This window comes from Musca domestica, unplaced genomic scaffold (genome assembly GCF_030504385.1).
Source record: "Musca domestica strain aabys unplaced genomic scaffold, Musca_domestica.polishedcontigs.V.1.1 13, whole genome shotgun sequence".
In the NCBI taxonomy this organism is placed as follows: Eukaryota; Metazoa; Arthropoda; class Insecta; order Diptera; family Muscidae; genus Musca; species Musca domestica.
The window spans coordinates 3,963,219-3,982,469 of NW_026712172.1; the positions used below are offsets into that span (position 1 = coordinate 3,963,219).

The window sequence follows — 19,251 nt, forward strand, 5'->3', positions numbered from 1 at the left end:
AAGGTTGCAATAAACCGTAGCGCGTACATTTTAACGACTAATTAAGGACCAAACCAGGGGTCAATAAATAGCTATATTTTATGCAATTCTAAATTAAACATGCCGACCCCCTTGAAACATCAAAGCATGTTTCAACACAATTAACTTAATCTATATTAGTTCCAGTAGTAGGTACAGGTTGTATAGTGCAGCGTGAGCTTTTTATTCGAACAAAATGTAGGGAATGGAAACGCAAATGAATCTGCAGTAACAGATTCCGGATCCATCTCCCCTACAACGATAATATGAAGCCGCAGATGAATCGGCAGTAACAGATTCGGACTTCATCAAGCATATTATTACACGAAATGTAATATTTTGAAGCCGCAGATGAACCTGCAGTTACAGATTCGGACTTCAATCGAGCTACGTGTTTCCCGAAACGATATTCGAGGGGGGTTCCAATTGAGACCCTGTGCCAATGTCGGTATATACATTGCCAGTTGTCGCGAGACCGATTTATTGCTTACAAATTTACGTTTTGTTGACTGATTACCTTCCGATAAATTCATTTTTATAAACTTAATAAGGTTCGTTTTGGACATTTTGTACAGCGATTTCGAACGAACAAAATTAGATTTAGGATTTTCGACTCCAACCGATGTGGAGGATGTATATTTTAAGGGACGAAAAACTGGGGATGCAGCTGACAACAACGATTTTGACGAGCTTGCCTGAGCTTTTGGAGTCAGAACGGGAAACGAACTATTCGGTTTTAATGACTCGCGATGTAGTAACGTGTGATGACGTTGACCACATTTCCAACAACTATTTTTACTAGTACAATTTACTAGTTTATGTCCCTTTACCAAACAATTTATACAATGTTCGTGGCGCTTGACGAATGCAAACCTTTTTGCGGGAGATAATTCCTTAAATGTTGAGCACAAATGAAGGCGATGGGTATTCTTATGACAAAGACGACACGATTTTCCAATAGAAGGGGGAGACGAACATTTAGATTTGGACTTTCTAGCGGTGTCAAGCGAATTTGAATCCTGCAAAGGAATGGATTTCTCTCTATAATTTTCCAAACACACAAGCGTGTTTATCCGCTCTGAAAGAAATGTGTCTAAATCTTTCCACGAAGAAAGAGCCGATTTGTTTTTGATACCTTGTTCCCACAGCAGTGTCGTTTCTTCCGGTAAGCGTTGCAGGCAAAGAAAGACAAGTATCGGATCCCATTGATCCGTGGGAACGTTATAAGTCGACATGGAGGAGATACAACGATTAATTCCAACTCTAATCTCTTTCAAACCAGACTAAATAACGAAGACAACTGACGATGTACCAATATACGAGTATTGTCATACTCATCATTTAATGTTTTCCAAGCGAAAGCGAAACCACGATTTGTTAAAGGAAATTGGGAAACTATTTCCCTTGCATCACCAGTAGTCTTTTGCAGCAAGTAATACAGGCGCTGCACATCACTCAACCGAGAGTTATTTATAAAAATTGCACTAAACAAATCCCGAAAGGAAGGCCAAGAAGAAAAATCTCCTTTAAAATTTTCAATATCAATTGTGGGCAATGCCATATTGTGAACGATATCACAACCAGAAGAAATATTTGCGGTCATATTTTCCTGCGATTCAGGAACCAAAAGAGATTGAGCCGATTGCTCTTGATTTTTATCCGCGTTTTTAATCAAATTTTTTAATACACAACGAGTTTTTATAATTTTTCTATTAATTGTGGCCATAGTCATCGAATAAATGTTTAAAGAGGCGTTGTGTTTATTTTCTGCCAAATGCAGATGTTCTTTTGTTACATTTTCCGAATTTTCTAAAAGGCGCAACGATTTATTTACCGATTGCCATAGTTTTTCTTACTTGCTCTTCCTTTCCTCTAAAAAACTAATATCTATACCATCATCTTCTACTGCACCGATTTGTGCACCAAATTCTATCAGAGCGTCTGAGTCTCTTATGAAATTTTGCAGAGGAGCGAAGGCCATAACTATAGCAAGAAACACCGAACCAATTTGGGGAAAAATAAATAAAATAACAATTTTATATTTATTTATTTAACTTGTCAAAATGACCGCCTATAGGGTGTGTTAATTTTTAAAAGATCGCAAACAACAACAAAAATTAAATACACTATAGTATTTATATTAATCTAACTTTAATAATAATATTAATTTTACAACCAATGCCAACTAATATAACAAACCAAAGTGACCGACCAACGTAGTGTAGCTACTCAACCTAAACGGACACGACAGAAAGAAGAATCAACACAAATATTCTTCCTTCGTTTGTTATGTTCGTTTACTGATCTAAGGAAGCACAAACAACAAGTGCTGATCAGAGAACGAAGACAAAGCAAGCAAACAGCGGTGGGGGTTTAAACAGTGTTGTTGTTGTTGTTTGCGATTTGAAATGTGACTGTTGTTACAACAAGAGAAAATAATAAATGTAACAACAACAATTTGCAATATTACAGCGGACAGACCAAACAAAAAGAATAATATTGCGGTCTTTGCTTTACGTAGTAAAGCACACCAAACTAAGAAATAACAACGTTTTTTGAAACGAACCAAAACAAAAAGAAAATTAGGGAACGATTTTTGCATCAGTTTTACTTTTGAGTTTTGTTTTGACTTTGATGCTGCCGAATACAAGCATCTAAATTAGAAGCCGACGATTGGCGGGAAACAAAACAAAAGGGAAAGAGGTGACGTTGTAAAACGACCTTTGTACCCAAACAAAACCGATTGTTTTGTTGGTGTCGCGGTAATTTAATAACGCGAGCTCACTTAAAAACAACACTGCACTATACGTACCTTGTAATGCAGGAGTAATGGACTGTATATTTATGGAGGATCCAAGTATCCATACGCAAGCGATGATCCAAATCTGGCTCGAATTGACCAATGTTTAGCTCAGAGGGGCTCCGCCGATGGGAGTAAAACGCCGAATGCGTCGAGCAGTGGACCGTAGGGGGGTAATATAAAAAGAAATAAAACACAATAGTTGTTCTTAATATATAGAACTATTTATTGCTAGTTTGGTGGTTGGTAACAATTTTACCTGTGGCAACAATATGCCTTTCTATGCACAACGATATGTGCTGCAAACGATATTGCGGGTGTTGTCTGTCCGAATGACAGCGAAATACTCCTTGATGTCTAAAGGAGGCGGCAAAACAAGTGACAAATAATTAGCAGTTAAAATGTCAAAGGCGCTAGCACAAGGTTGCAATAAACCGTAGCGCGTACATTTTAACGACTAATTAAGGACCAAACCAGGGGTCAATAAATAGCTATATTTTATGAAATTCTAAATTAAACACTATTAATAATTGCATTGTTTATGTAGGACAGTGTTTTGAAAATTCCATTTCCATTACCATTAAGTTCGGCAATCATGCATATAATTATAATATTGCTCTATCATAGAATGTTGGTTATTTTGTTTGATGAGACTTATATCGATTCAGTTCAGAGGAGAGTTTTTGCAATTATTCGTAGATTATATGGTACTAATTTATTTTTACCATTTTGGGTTTAAAATAGTTGGCAAATGCTATTTTATTGCCTTAAATCAATTATGGGCTTGAGCTGTTTTCTGATACGACTAATCGTATTCAGGCGTGTCGTCAATGCTTTCGCGAGATTTGTGTGTGGTTTGAAGAAACATGATCACATCTCAAATTATGTTGAAGAGTTCCTGGGAGTTTCTTTTGAGCAATTTGTATCTGTTAAGATATTGAATAATTTTTTACAAAACAATCAGAGGTGGTGCCCCTAGATTGCTGGCTAACATGTTCAGGTTTTCCAGGTCAACAAGGAGAACTCAGATATTAATACCCAGAACTTAACATTTGAAAATTCCTTTGTTGTACGTATTGCACGATTGTTGAACTATCTACCAATTGAGCTTAGAATTGTTTCCCTTTCCAATAATGCCCTTCGCTTGAAAGTATTGATCATTTCCTGAAGCCAGGTATCAATCCCAAACAATATTTAAGGTTCAGCTTTATTAAAAAAATTTTGATTGCTGGTTGTTGGTTATTATACATTTATGATTTATTTAATATTTTTTGTTCTTTGTAGTTTTGTCTGGGAAGACTTTTATAACTCATAATGGTGCTGTGTGAAAAGTATTTATAAGTTTTGTACTTGGTATAATAATACTATTAATTGGACTTGGAGAATTTTGTATTAAGAATGAAATGAATAAAGAAAGAAAGCATATTATACCAAAAGTATGGGTCTTTGAACCCGCACGACCCTATTGTGCACTACGAAACAAAGTTTTCTACTTTTTTATGTAGCCGGCCGTCGGCCTGAGCTTGGGATTTTCTCCACTAGGTCTCCTCTATGTCAAACACCGGTTGCGCGAACCAACGTTTTTTTTTAAAGAAGTAGTGACTACACGTTCACCTCTCTCTACTTTACTATACCCCATATAGATGTCTAGGCTGAACCTCCTCTGGACAGTCTGGCTCCTTATACAGCGGTATAATGCGGACTGCAAGAAAGTTTCATCCTTGAAACACGTAGATTTATTAAGCTTTGTTGTGTTTCAGAACATGGCAATATAGTGAGTAATGAAGTGGCCGAATCATTAGAACTGGGATTGATCTACCGATTGATGAGACTTTTAAAATTTCAATAAGTTATTATTAGCAGCTGATACCTGCTTCAAAAAATCTCTTATTGAAGAAGCTAGAAGAAGATGGCACTTGGAAACCGATTGCAGAGTAACAAAGGCCATCTGGCCGGTAATTTCGAGGAGAAGAACAAACGTCCTTCTATCAGTAGGTCTGTTCTAAGGCTCGTGGTAGGCATTCTGTCTGGTCACTGCAGTGTGAGATGTCTGAAAGTTTTTCTAAAATTAACATATTTTTTAAAAGCGGCCTCTGAGTATTCCCAACACCGTGTACGCGAAGTAAACCAAAAAAAAAAAAAAAACAAATTGTTTTTGAACTGATTTTCCTATATCAGAGTATATTGCGTTTGAGGATCCCATACAACAGAACCATATTCTGAACAAGAGACATAAATAAATGTTTTGTTATGTATTGAGTAGAAAATTCTTTTTCCATCGTTTTACAAAACCTAAAACCATTTGCTTTGTTTATCAATTTTATTACATGGCTATTAAGAGATCAACAAATTATTCTACAGTTGATAAAACATGACATTTAATATTATTTTATCTGGAGAAGCACATATTTTTACATTTTTATTTAACTTAAAATCCATACAATTTAACCAATGCCATTGAAAAAGGCTATCTAAATCGATCAGAAGTAAATTACTTTGTATGTCCGAATTATGAGTAATAAACCATTACTCCATACAATTTCGAAAATTTTTTGAAATTGGTAAGTCATTGTCTTGCATTTTTTCACAAAATTACTACATTGCACTGTTTTTTTACGTTTATTTTGGCATAAACTCTAATTTTAAAGCTATTGAATTGAAATTTGTTTTGTATACATTTTTTATGCTCCCAAGATGACCTACCAATTTTCATATGATTTGGGGCACTATTTCATATAGCTGCTATATAGCCGATCTGGCCGATTTGACCCAAGCCATTTTGAATGTTTAGTTTTAAACCGATCTAATTTACGGTTGCACTTTGGCAAATGCTTTTTTATATAATTTACAAAATCTTTAACTTGTTTTGATTTCAAACGCATTTGGTCTTCATTTAAACTGATATTATTGATATTCTGTAACACATATTTCACAAGTGCATCTTCTGAGCGATTGTTGCTGCTCCAAATTTCAATAAGCGCTGCATGGGCAAACACATGTTTATCTGCAAAACACGTGTTGACACAAAATAGAACAAAATAGGCTAGTTACTCATTAATTAACACACTTTCTTTAATAACCTTGCATTTATACCTTTTTGCAATGCTTTGCCATTCACAACACTCCACGGAACACAACTACAATTTATAGATTTTATATAAAGTTATACATAAACAAAACATTTTACAGTATTACAACAACAGACAATTATGAGAAAAAGGGCACCTCGTCTTAATTTTACATACCTGCACTAACGTTTTCCATAATTACACATTTTATTTTTTTTTTTTTCAATTTTGTTAAATCACAAGCACTTGAACTGAGCTGATCTTTACCGCCAGTTGTAGCAAAACAAAGTGACTTTCAAACAGCTGGCTTCAAAAGCTCGTCAGCAAAAAAAGGTTGTCACCTGCATTGATATTAAATATTTTTTTTCTAATATGGGTATCTACATTTGGGAAATCAGTTAAATTTCAAAATATGAAACCAAAAAAAAGCCTTTATGCCAAAACATCATACTTTTTACCCACAGTGCATTGGTGAAAATCTATAAAACATGAATGAAATATTGGGGTTTCCCACAAAATTGAATTCAAGATAGAGTGACACAATTATACCTTTTATTACCAATTGACGTTAAAAATTTGCATGTCATGGTTAAATCCATGGCTAAATAAGAAAAGAGTCAGAAATGGAAACCTACAGAAAATGCCATGGAGTTAAACATCATGCCAAAAGTCCCAGTTTGCAAAACACTTATTCGGGGTCAAAGGTCTTAATTTTTAGTTTTTTTTTCGGAATCTTTTCGAAAACGTTAAGTTTTATAAAATGTTGTTCCATCAAGAGTTAAAATTAAACTATAAAATTACACTAAACGTAATATGCATACATTTTCCCGCCACCTGAGACATACTCCAACTATTGTTTTGACAATGTTAACATCATTTAAGAAGGCATTAATTTATTGTTGGTAATCCCATATATTTCAATCAGATTCATATTCTGAATGTCTACTTCAACAGTCGGGTCTTATTTGATTTCATTTTTTCCCTTCTGATGGTAGTTCATGACTGTTTCATTGAGCTCCTCATTAAGATCACATTCTATTGTCCTAAATTGGACATTTGAACATGACTGTCCTTGTCAAATTAAACAAAGTAACATGGCACAGTTGAGGAAGTTAGAACCCGTTAGTTAACTACCCGCTAAATACAACTTTTTTCTTGTGATGCTCCCTATCTGCCAAAACATGTTCATATTTTGTGTATGTGTGTGCATTGTTTTAAATAAAAAATACAATAATTTAAAATGATTTCAAATTCAGTTGCAAAATAAATATATATTTTGACGTTAATGGGTAACAGATTGTACAACTTTGAGATAAACTATCTTAGATTTAATTTTATGGAATAACCCCAACATACCATTCATGTTTTGCCTTTTTTTCAATATAAGAATTAAAAAAAAAAAAAAAATAAAATAAACTAATCCAATTGTTGCATATTTACAAGTATATTTGACAATATAAGACTCCTGTACAGAGTTTCATTTTTCCTTGTTTTTAGAATATGAATAACCTTTCTGTTAAAATTGCAGAAAATAGTATAGGTGATGATTTTCTGAACAGTTGGCTTGGCCCGAATAACTTTTTTGCACACGTGGTATTTATTATAGGGACTTTTGCCACATTGTTTGTAATGATAAACTCCAGATCCATACCAAAATTCGGCATTGTGTGAATTTTGCAAATTCAAATGCTTATTTCGACTTGACTACTATTGCTTATCCTTTAAATAATATGGGTGACGCATTTTGTTTTTCATGAAAATTGTGATTTTAAATTCCAATTAAGTCAATCGCATTTGTGCAACAACTACTCAGTTTATTGTCAAATTGTTTTTTCAGAAGTGGTCTTCTTGTCCAACATTTTGGTCCTCTTGTCGTACATTTCAAAAAATGAAATTGTTGTTGCAAAATCGTCAGGCAAAATCCCATTATTGTTGTTTTTATAAAAACAACGTTTGTTTATGAGTGGAGAACGATGGTAATGTTTACCATTTTTTCATTTTTAATTTTGAATGTTGCCAATGGAAATTTATGTGAAAAAAGTATACCATATGTTGTCATGGTGAAAACAAATTTCTTACATTTAGTAAAACTTTCCATTTTGAAATAGATTCAAAATGTTTTGTTGGTGAGTGTACCATGACTCCAAATATGGAGGGTTCTCAGCGAAAACAGAAGCAACACATTTATTTTAATAAATCACAATATTTAAATAATCAATGCATATGTGGTAAAAAATCGGAAATAGACATGAACTCTTTACATATAAAGTAGCTTTTTTTAGCACTGATTTATTAGGTACCATTACAGTCATATCAAGTTTTAAAAAATTGAAAAAACAAATTGCATTTTTAATATTTCTTCCAGGTCTGTGCAGCAATCGACCCAACTCCAGAAATTCATTAAATAGCAGACTTTCAAGTTCACATAATTCATTGAGTGTTTCATCTGCTAACAAACCGGATGATTCAATATTTATAACACAAGCGATGTCACATGACGCTTTACTTACAAGAGAAATATCTGATTTCTATAATGTTCCAATTGACTCTGACATATACGCTTTACCAGTAGATATGATTAATTCAGAGAAAGAAAGATCACAAAACGTTCATAGACACAGTGCCCACAGCTCCGCCGAAGCAAATGGATCGGAATGCAAAGATGTCATCATATCCAGCAGTTGTAGTAAACACACTTTCATGAAATGTCAACACCAAACAAAGGCAAACCGCAAACACAAAAATAAGCGCAAAAAAAAGTCTACTTTGAATTGTCCCGAGAATGGCGAAAGTAGTGATCATGCCCCGAGTCATGTCTCCACTAGTATTTCTTCAAGGTATAATTCTACTTTTGTATCTACTTCGAGCATACACGATGATACCAGTGTCAACAATGGAGAACCTTTGCATATGTCACTGGAAGAGGTGAAACAATTCTATCATACACTCTACTCGGAAACCAAAGATAATAAGGTGGACGGCGCAGCTGCTTCCATTGGACCTCAATCACACTCCAAAACACTTATTATATCGAGCTCGAATTCCAAAGTATCCAATGACACCGCTTGGAGTGGGTCTCGTGGCAGCAACCTTACATTGTCTCAAAGTCGTATAGAAAAAGTACATGGTTCAAACACTAAATGCAGTGTATTAACACAAAAAACCTTCTCTTCTGATTCTGAGACTCACACAAATAACAACAATAACAATATGATTGCAATCAATAACCAAAACAACCAGAAACAGAATATGTCTCATAATTTTAACATAATCACCTCCACTGAAAAGGAACACCCTACAGAAATGACACAATCAATTCTCAAGACTAACGTAATATCTTCCAACGAAAAGAAATCTCAATTTACCTTGAATTTGAAGCAGCGATTTTGCAGCATTTTCCGCTTTCGAAAAAACAATAGTAGATGTAGCCAAAAAAGTGACTCCAACGATCATGACGATCATATTACAAGCAATGAAAAATCAACTGCAACGAAGTCAAATGAAGACAAGCGTAAGAAGTTTCAGTCAAGAGCTCTCCCGCCCTTACCTAAGAAAGGTAATGAGGGAAATACACATAAACATAATGAAATATGCACACCATTGATTTTGTTTTTTAATTAGAATCAGGAGAGGAAAACAGTAACAAACACGAAGAAATCGCTAATGGAAAGGAAGAGAAGAAACCGGAGCCTAGATCTTTTCATTTCACATCCAGTATTGAAAAAGTCAAAGATGTAAGTCAAAATCTGTGTAAAGTGATTGAAGAGGGAAGTGTAAAAGTGCGGTTTTTATTTGGCAAGAACTGAATTCGTTTGTAACCAACAGATAGTCTATTTTGAAACCACAATCTATTTACATTTGCGTTTAAAATAGTAGATGTTTCGGCTTCTAACATTTCTGCAATTGGCATTAGGTACGATAAATTTTCAAGTAAAAATTTCTCAGTAAAATTTACTGAAATAATTTTTTTCTCTCTTTTGCCTTCAAATATTGCAAAAAGTTATCGAAAAACCTTTAGTAAAATCTATCAAGAAAACAGTTGTTTCGAACAATGCATAGTTTAGAAAATTAAATCAAAATTCCATTTTTTGTAGTGAAAAATAGGTTATTCAATTGTATAATACAATGTTAAATTCTTATTATGTGTGTTTAGCTCAGAGGGGCTCCGCCGATGGGAGTAAAACGCCGAATGCGTCGAGCAGTGGACCGTAGGGTATATGCAAAAAGATAAATAAAAACACAAGGGTTTTTCTTAGTATAAAATAGAACTGTTTATTCTCAGTTTGGTTAGTGGTAACGATATTACCTTTGGCAACAATATGCCTTTCTACAATCAACGATATGTGCTTTGCAAACGATATTGCGGGTGTTGTCTGTCCGAATGACAGCGAACTACTACTCGATGTCTAAAGGAGGCGGCAAAACAAGTGACAACTAATTACTCGTTAAAATGTAAACGGCGCTACCACAAGGTTGCAATAAACCGTAGCGCGTACATTTTAACGAATAGTTAAGGACCAAGCTAGGGGTCAATAAAAAGCTATATTTAATGTAATTCTAAATTAAACAATATGAAAAATAATTAAATACGTAAATTATTGCCTGAAATTTGTAAGCAGTTTTGTATCGGACACAATGATCTCTCTATGTAACTCAACTGTCAAAATTGTTCTCTTTACTCCCTCTCATTTACTGGAGTTTTGGCCTATTTATTGCCTATAACACGATTTTTGGAGTAGTCTGAGATAGATAATTTTGCATACAGAATAATGGAATACATAGTTCAGAATCGTTTCAAATGAGTACGAAAAGCGATTGTTGATAAGAAAGCTAATTTCTAAAGTGACATCGTATAAAAAGTTTCAAAACCAAAGAGGAATATTGGAATTATTGTAACGCATTAAGAAGAACACTTCTTTGCTACTGCTACAGACTTTGTATAGAAGCATGCGTAGAAAGTATCCGAAGACTTCTTCGAGATCCAAGTTTGCCATTGATTTTCAAAATCGATGAGTGAAAGAAACGTACAATTCGGGGTGATCTTTAACCATTAATCATTTCTGCCATGGAATTGAAAGATTTAGCATTTTGGATAAAAGTTTTGAATTTAACTCATTTTAAAAATGAAGAAAAATATGAACAAAAAAATGAAAACAACATAATAACATATTTCGACAGCAAAATTGATTGTTGGCTTTTGTGTTACGTAGGTTTCCCAACAATTGCAAACCAGTAGAATTCAGGCTTAAGTCTTACCTTACTATCTAAAGTTTTTTCTACAATATCCATCAACAAAGAAGACAACTCGATTTTCTCGATAATACGAAGGTGGTTCGGAAACTTCTTAGCCTATCAATGGAAGAGAATAGTTAGTTGTTTCAAAAATATTTTTATTTTCAATATAATCTCCTGAAACTTCAATACACTTAGTCCAACGCTTTTCTAGCAATACTATCCCTTGATTAATAAAATAGTTTTCCAAACGATCCGAACAAGCTTGAGAAATGTTCATTCTTAAGCGTTTTTGATCGAATGTTAACAAATGCAGCACACATCTTGCAGAAAGCTTTTCATCTGTAGTTCTTTATTCAAAATTAAATGGACTCGAACATTTGAGATACACATGATTTATTCACCGATCATTTAAAATCAATGCAACAAGTTGTTTGGTTTTTGATTGTTTTGATAGTGATTCTGACACGGCTGAAAAATAAGTTCAGGCTATTGAAAATATCTAACACCGATGTTCGCCGCCTATCCATTACCATTTTTGCCCTGTTCTGTCTATAAATCGTTGCGTTACCAATAATACAATTAGAAATACAATTTCGTATTTATCTATTTATTATTAATCATAATTTTTAATTTTCATCATTAAGAATTTTACATTTCACTTGTTGTATTGTTACGTCATTTTACAATAATATTTATTTACTGAATTTGTACTTAATTTCATATTTCGAAATGTGTTTATTGCTTCACAATTACAGAACACTCAAATTCTACCTAACCGTCATAGTAACACACTGTATTTAAGTTTACGTAGAGAGATTTGGCTGGATCTGCACCAAGCTCAGACAACTGCTTGCTTTGTGTAAAAATGTATCCTTCGCAACCCAAAGTTGACCAGTTCCCTCGTCTTCATAGGAAAGCCTCTCAAGTTTTCCGTCCATTTCTATCTGCTTATAAAAATAACGTTTGTTTATTGAGGATGTAGGCAGGGAATACTTAGGTTTCGGAACCCTCATTAGTTCCCTTGTTTTGTCTGGGATATTCTCTCCGGGAATTATTTTAAAAATAAAAAATAGAACAGTGTGGCTTGTTTGTTCGGGATACCGTAGTATTTTGTTGTTGCAAAATGGTCAGGCTTATCCCTTTATTAAAAAAATAACTTCTATGACAAAAAACATTTTTTACCCAAGTGACGAGATCGTAAGCTCAATAGAAGAGGAACCAAAGAATTAAATAAAACTAAAATTATTTTGGAAAGTCTTCTAAATCTTACAACCGCACTTATAAACATTTTCATCTTTCTCCACTTGTTATGCTTTCGTTCAACCTGAACGAAGTAGCATAACCATGTAAGTTGGTTTTGTCTGTTACAACAAAAACCCCTCCGTCGACCGTGCCTTGTCTATAAATAGAACAGTGTGGCTTGTTAGTTCGGGATACCGTAGTATTTTGTTGTTGCAAAATGGTCAGGCTTATCCCTTTATTGTTGTTTTTATAAAAAAAACTTTTGTTTATGAGTGGAGAACGATGGTAATGTTTACCAGGGGGTAAAGGCAGGGAATACCTAGGTTTCGGAAAGAGCCACCAATCCTCATCAGTTCCCTTGTTTTTTGTCTGGGATATTCTCCCCAGAAGTTATTTTAAAAATAACTTCTATGACAAAAAACATTTTTTTACCCAAGTGACGAGATCGTAAGCTCAATAGAAGAGGAACCAAAGAATTAAATAAAACTAAAATTCTTTTGGAAAGTCTTCTAAATCTTACAACCGCACTTATAAACATTTTCATCTTTCTCCACTTGTTATGCTTTCGTTCAACCTGAACGAAGTAGCATAACCATGTAAGTTGGTTTTGTCTGTTACAACAAAAACCCCTCCGTCGACCGTGCCTTGTCCATAAATAGAACAGTTAATTCTTTGGTTCCTCTTCTATTGAGCTTACGATCTCGTCACTTGGGTAAAAAATGTTTTTTTGTCATAGAAGTTATTTTCAAAATAACTTCTGGGGAGAATATCCCAGACAAAAAACAAGGGAACTGATGTCGAAGAGCATTCGACAGTGGCATGATTCCCACCAAAGGTGTTAGGTCAGGTTTCGCCATAGAAATGAACAGCCTTGTTCTGGTTGTCTCGAGCCTGTTTAAACTTTTGCACTTCAAAACTTTATTAGATTTGCAGGTAAATGAATTAAGTGCTTTCAGGGCTGCTTGACTATCAACGTATATAGTACCGGGCCGTTATGTTCACTGGTTCTCTTATCCAACAAATTTATGTTTTTTTATAGCAAAGATTTCTGCCTAGAATACGCTGCAGTTGTTGTTAGGATTAAAGGAGCTTCTAATATGTAGGCTACCGTTCCATTTTATATATATATATATATATATATATATATATATATATATATATATATATATATATATATATATATATATATATGTATATATATATATATATATATATATATATATATCTCCATCATATTCTCGCTTATAGAGTTCTACTTGAAATGTGGTTTACGCCCCCAACTTTCTCCTTTGGAGTTATAGCGGAATAAAGTGCAATTGGGACTCTTTCCGCGTGCGTGATGGCCAAAAATAGTACCGAAATATTTGGACTCTGCCCAGCGTCACTTCATCTAGTATTGTTGGCGAAAACTGTTTAAGAAGGATCAACTCATAGGCAGTTACTATGTGTACACCTAAATTTTGGAATGCTTACCGTTCTGTGAATCAGACCTACATCCTCGACTGAATATTTGCGATGTTGATGATTGAAGTGTTGATGGTTTACCGCACCTGGCTAACAGATTTAGTTGTTGTGTTGGCAAGGAAGTCTTAAAACTTTTCGTTGTCACAACAGATGACCTTAAATTCTTTATACAGAATGGTGCTGCCAAACTGCATCCTCCGAGGATCCACGTTCATTCATTTTGTTCCAAAGAAAAGTGCGTTTTTAGGAGGGAGGGTTGAAGAGAATTCGGGATTGACTTCATTCAACGGGGATCTAATTCTGTTGAGCTTAAATAGAAAATGTCAATATTTCCCCACATATTCTTTGGAGTCTATCATATATATTTTTATATTTTTAGTATGGATGGTATTGGGGCCCTTTATCAAGCGAAGCAGCTGAAAAGGTTTTATCTAACGAACCTGATGGAAGTTTTATTGTGCGTGATAGTTCTGACGATCATTATATTTTTTCACTTAGTTTCAAACTGAACAACTGTGTCCGTCATGTCAGAATCGAGCAAGATCAAGGTATGTTAATCATATAAATGGCGTTTTACATTAATTTTAATATTTTTTCTGTGGGAATGTCAGGAACGTTTTCATTTGGATCGTATGCTAAATTTAAATCTCAAACCATCACAGAATTTATTGAGAAGGCCGTAGAACATTCACGTAGCGGCAGGTAATATTACATATTTTTTATAAAAATATTTGTTTGTGCACTGTTTGAATTCTTTACAGATATCTGTTCTTTTTACATCGAAGGCCCGAACATGGACCCATGAGAGTGCAGTTGACAAATCCAGTATCTAGATTTAAACACGTTCAAAGTTTACAGCATATGTGCAGGTATATATAACATTGTTTATTACATGTAAATGACTTAGCTACATATTATTTCAAACCTTTTTGAGAAATATTTAACTGTTGATAGTGAGCTGTTATTTAGCATAAGCTCTTTAAATTTCATTTTATTTTAAATTTGGCTATTCTAATGTAATAATATAATACGAACCTAGTTAATTTGAATTAAATTAATTGGAAATTTATCTGTGGTTTGAAATTTCCCATTTGCAACTCAAATTATTATTTGTTCAAATTTTATTTTTAGCTTTAATGTTTCTGTTTCAATTTCGATTTTCCTCATTAGAATATCAAAATATTAATTCGAATTGCAAATTAACTTTTCTTAAATGATAACCAAATATAACATGAATTATGAATGAAAGAAATCAACTTATTGTCAAGTTTTTGGCTATAAACATAGGATAAAAGGAAACTAATCAATGTATTTGCCTTTTCCAGATTTGTTATATTAAAAGCTGTAATAAGAAAGGATCTGATTCAAACATTGCCATTACCAAGAAGACTTTTAGACTACCTGAATTACAAACACTGTTATTCAGAACAAATTGAAAGTGACAGTTCCAATTCACAGGTATGTTGTCCACTATAAACTTTGAAGAAGGTGCACAATTGCTTTTCTGAAAATAGGGTCACAATCAAAAAATTATTGATAGCATCGCATTTAATGTAATTTCCGTTTCTTTTTTATTTCAAAAGTTTTATTTTTTTGAAAGTTTGTCGTTAAAATTATACTTGTCACTTTTAAATAAGAAATCAAATTTCAACGAAATATTGTTTTGAATTTCCATTAGCACGATAGAGTTCGTAAATATGGAGAATAAATGGACCAAAAATGTCGGTCTCAATGATAAAAGAAAACAATAATCAAAATTCTGTCTTAATTATCCAGTGATTTACAATTATAAGTTGTTTGGTTTTTTGATAGTAATTCTGACATTATAAGCCAAACAGTTAAACCTCTATACTTCATTTTTTTTTCATTGTACCATGATGACAAGTACGTACCATGTTCGAGCATAAATCTTCTGTAATTCAAACATACAATTTTGATTTTTACTTTCATTTTATAAGGTAAAGCATTAGAACTGGTGGCTTACATGTGGCGATGTAATCGAGTAAGCATGGCCTGAAGTTTCTTCAGTATGACTGAATTACAAAACGTATTAGGTTAGGTTAAAGGATGCGCGGTTGTGAAAAACAACCACTCCACTCGGAGACCTTTTGGTCCATTGTGTTCATCCTAATTAAGAATATAGGAGAATATAATAAAGAGAAGAAAAGGAAATGAATGGCCATTTTAGTCTTCTGGCCAACTGAAGAATGACTGCTGGCTTGATGTCAGAAAGGGGGGAGAAGTCCGGCAGAATTTGCTTACCCAGTAGCCTCTGTCTCACTCCTATAAGAGTTGGGCAGTGGCAGAGTAAGTGCTCCGCCGTCCCAGTTTTCTTCTTGTCCTGACAAAGCCTGCAGTATTGATATGTTGCAGTGTCCAGGGACCCAACAGAGTCTGACAAACGACTTAAGCTTTAGCAGAGCATTCCAGAACTGTCATAGATTTGATTGCAAATGAATTTAGAGCCTTGAGGGCCGCTTGACTATCGACATATATAGTCACCGGTCCGTCCAGTTCATTGATTCTATTTGCCAGCAGCTCTATGGCCTTCCTGACAGCAAAGATTTCTGCCTGAAAACGCTACAGTCGTTGTTTAGTTTGAAGGATCTTTGGATTCTTAGATTTTCACAGTAGATTCCAGCTCCCGTTCCACTTTCTATCTTTGACCCATCAGCATAGACAGCTATACCGTTAAAAGGTGGAGTGTCGCAGGTCCAGATGTCTCTGTTAGGTATATGGATATAAAGTAGTTCAAAGCTGTGCTTAGGTGATGTATAATAGCAAGCTATAGCCTGATTTCCTATGTTCACCTCATACTTGAAAATGACGGAGTGTCCAAAGGCTGACTCCGCCATTCTCCCAGTTCATTGAGTCGCAGGTCACAATTAGCAGCTTGTTCCTCTACAACGGTTTTAAGTTTAGTAGGGTGTCTAGTGAGGATTGGTGTGTACTCATAAACGCGCCTGTAATTAGTAGCTATGCAACTCTTTGGACTTTATCAATGCTTTAACTGAAGGTAGTTTTCCCTAAGGAGTGCCACCAAACAAGCCCTCCATAGGTGAGAATTGTTCTGACGACTGACTCATACAACTAATTAACTATGTGAGTCTTGAGTCCCCAGCTTTTTCCTATGGAAGTTTAGCAGGAATAAAGTGCAATTAAGCCCCTCTTCGCTCGCTCCTCGCTGCTCCTCTTCCAGCTTAGTTTCTGGTCTAGGACGGTTCCGAGATATTTGGCTTCCGAAGAAAGGCTTAGCATAACACCATCCAGTATTGGTAGCGAAAAGTGTGGGATTTTCCGCTTCCTTGTGAAGAGTACGAGCTCATGCTCGAGTTGACGATTCTGCTGCTGAGCATAATATCAATTCAATCAACAAGAAGTAGTGGTATACTAAGTTTTGCGAGGGAACTATGAATTGCCTCGAGTGTGACATTATTGAAGGCTCCCTCGATGTCGAGAAAGGCTGCCAAGGTGAAGCACGAATTGTTCAGGTTCCTCTCTATATAACCCACGACGTCGTGTTGCGCTGATTCAACAGATTTGCCTTTAATATAGGCATGTTGAGCTGCGCTCAACGAGGTCAAGGGTGTCAGAAAACTAATCTCAATGTCTATTAGTCTCTAAAGCGTTTTCAATAGAAAAGACGAGAGACTGATGGACCTGTAGTCTTTTGGAAGTACATGACTTGGTTTCCTAGCCCTGGGGATATAAGTGACTGTACTTCCCTCCACAGTGATGGAATGTGAGAGAGACGCAGATAAGCCTTAAATATGACATCTAGGAAAGATATTATTACCGTCGATGCATGCTGTAGCATGGCGGGAATAATGCCATCCGGTTCCGGCGACTTGAAAGTTTTGAATGAGTTTATAACTCACAAAATCTTGGGAGTGCTTACAATCCGATCTACCAATCGGGCATTTTCCGCATCGGAGCAGTTTGGAAAGTGAGTATTTGCTAACAGATTGAGTGCTTCTAGACCAGAGTCAGTCCAGCTTCCGTCATTCCGCTTTATGCATCCAATGGATTTGGGGTCCTTTGAAAGTACTCTACGGAATCTGGAGGCTGTGGCTACATCTTCTATGAACTCAGCAACGCAAACCCAAGACAGTCTTTTGGCCTTTTCGAATTGTCTGCCGAATTGTAGGCTTCTTGGATCTTCCCTTAGGAAAACCAATTCCCTCAGACGGTCCTCAATGAGAAGCCACCGACTTTCACTGATTTTGCCTTCCGGCTCAGCTCGGTCGATGATCGCTACACGAATATGTTTCCTTTTCCTACTCCCTTCGCTTAAACCTATTGTAATAGTGTTCTGAACAATATTCAATTAAATTGAAGCAAAATATTGCAATAGTTCATTAGTGTGCTGATTTCGACAATACATGGGGTAGTGTAGAAGATCAAGAATATGAAAATGCACATACAAGTTGTTTTCGACGAACGGCCACCTTTTTTTTTTCAAATCTAATAAGTAAACGTGAAAAAAAATCAACAGTATTCCAGTGATAATGATGAATTCCAAAAGGACTCACAAGATGAGAATAGTGCAGCAACAATTTTAGATCATTATGAAAACATGTTCGTGAGACAGGTACAGATGTTTATTTTCCATTTTTTGAACTCATGTGGGGTAGGTAACAAAAGAAGTCGAAATATATTGACACCAAACCCGATTAAAGTGCCAAATCAGATATTCTCTCCAGAGTTTTCATCGATTAATCGCCTCTGCAATTGCAATGGGTCCACATGTAAAGCCACTTCAAATTAATGCATTGTTGTAAACTTTTAGCAATAGTTCCAAACTTTAAGTTAAAAATGTTTTTTTTTTTTTGTTTTACAATTTGAAACTAATTGCTATGTTTGTATAACAACAACTGATGTATACAACTTATAAATACACCCATGAATACACCTAGCTGAAATTTGTATAAAGTATATAAGGTTTGTTTGTTGTGAACAAATTCTTTTAATTAGTCCACCAAATGGACTCAAGATAGATTTAACTTTATGGGAAATTACATCAGTAGTTAATTTTTTAAATAACTTTGGAATGATACTCAACTTTGCGATTCCTCTATAATTAGAAGCATGATGCCAGATTTATGTAGAGGCACCAAATACGATTTTTCTAATCAGAAGGGAAATTACTAAATTTAAGTGAATAATAGTACAAAAGTGTTAAAGGGACTGACAAAGTATTTAAACAGAATTTTAATTTTATACTGGGAATGTCATCCGGACCCGGATTTTTTACTGCTTTTAAACTACGCAAACCTTTTGAATTTTTTTTTGAATCCGAAAATATGGTATAGTTACTTCAGGAATTTCTGGTATTTATATGGATAGGAAAATTTTTGCGGTAAATTGTCATAAGAAGCAAAAGCAAAAAAAAAAAAAAACTTAACAAAACATTCAACGAAATTT

At 34.7% G+C, this 19,251-nt stretch overlaps 1 protein-coding gene across 4 annotated transcripts in view; it reads left to right on the top strand.

Moving 5' to 3' along the window:
• Positions 1-19,251, top strand: part of LOC131800808 (putative uncharacterized protein DDB_G0282133) — a 75,968-nt gene that overhangs the window by 16,934 nt on the left and 39,783 nt on the right. For 3 of the 4 annotated variants that reach the window (XM_059118521.1, XM_059118523.1, XM_059118522.1), the window contains exons 4-9: positions 8,252-9,442; positions 9,508-9,620; positions 14,207-14,375; positions 14,439-14,529; positions 14,589-14,696; positions 15,153-15,285. In XM_059118521.1, coding sequence (XP_058974504.1) covers positions 8,252-9,442; positions 9,508-9,620; positions 14,207-14,375; positions 14,439-14,529; positions 14,589-14,696; positions 15,153-15,285 — 1,805 coding nt within the window. The remainder of the gene's footprint in view (positions 1-8,251; positions 9,443-9,507; positions 9,621-14,206; positions 14,376-14,438; positions 14,530-14,588; positions 14,697-15,152; positions 15,286-19,251) is intronic. The other variant, XM_059118526.1, reaches the window with a different exon arrangement.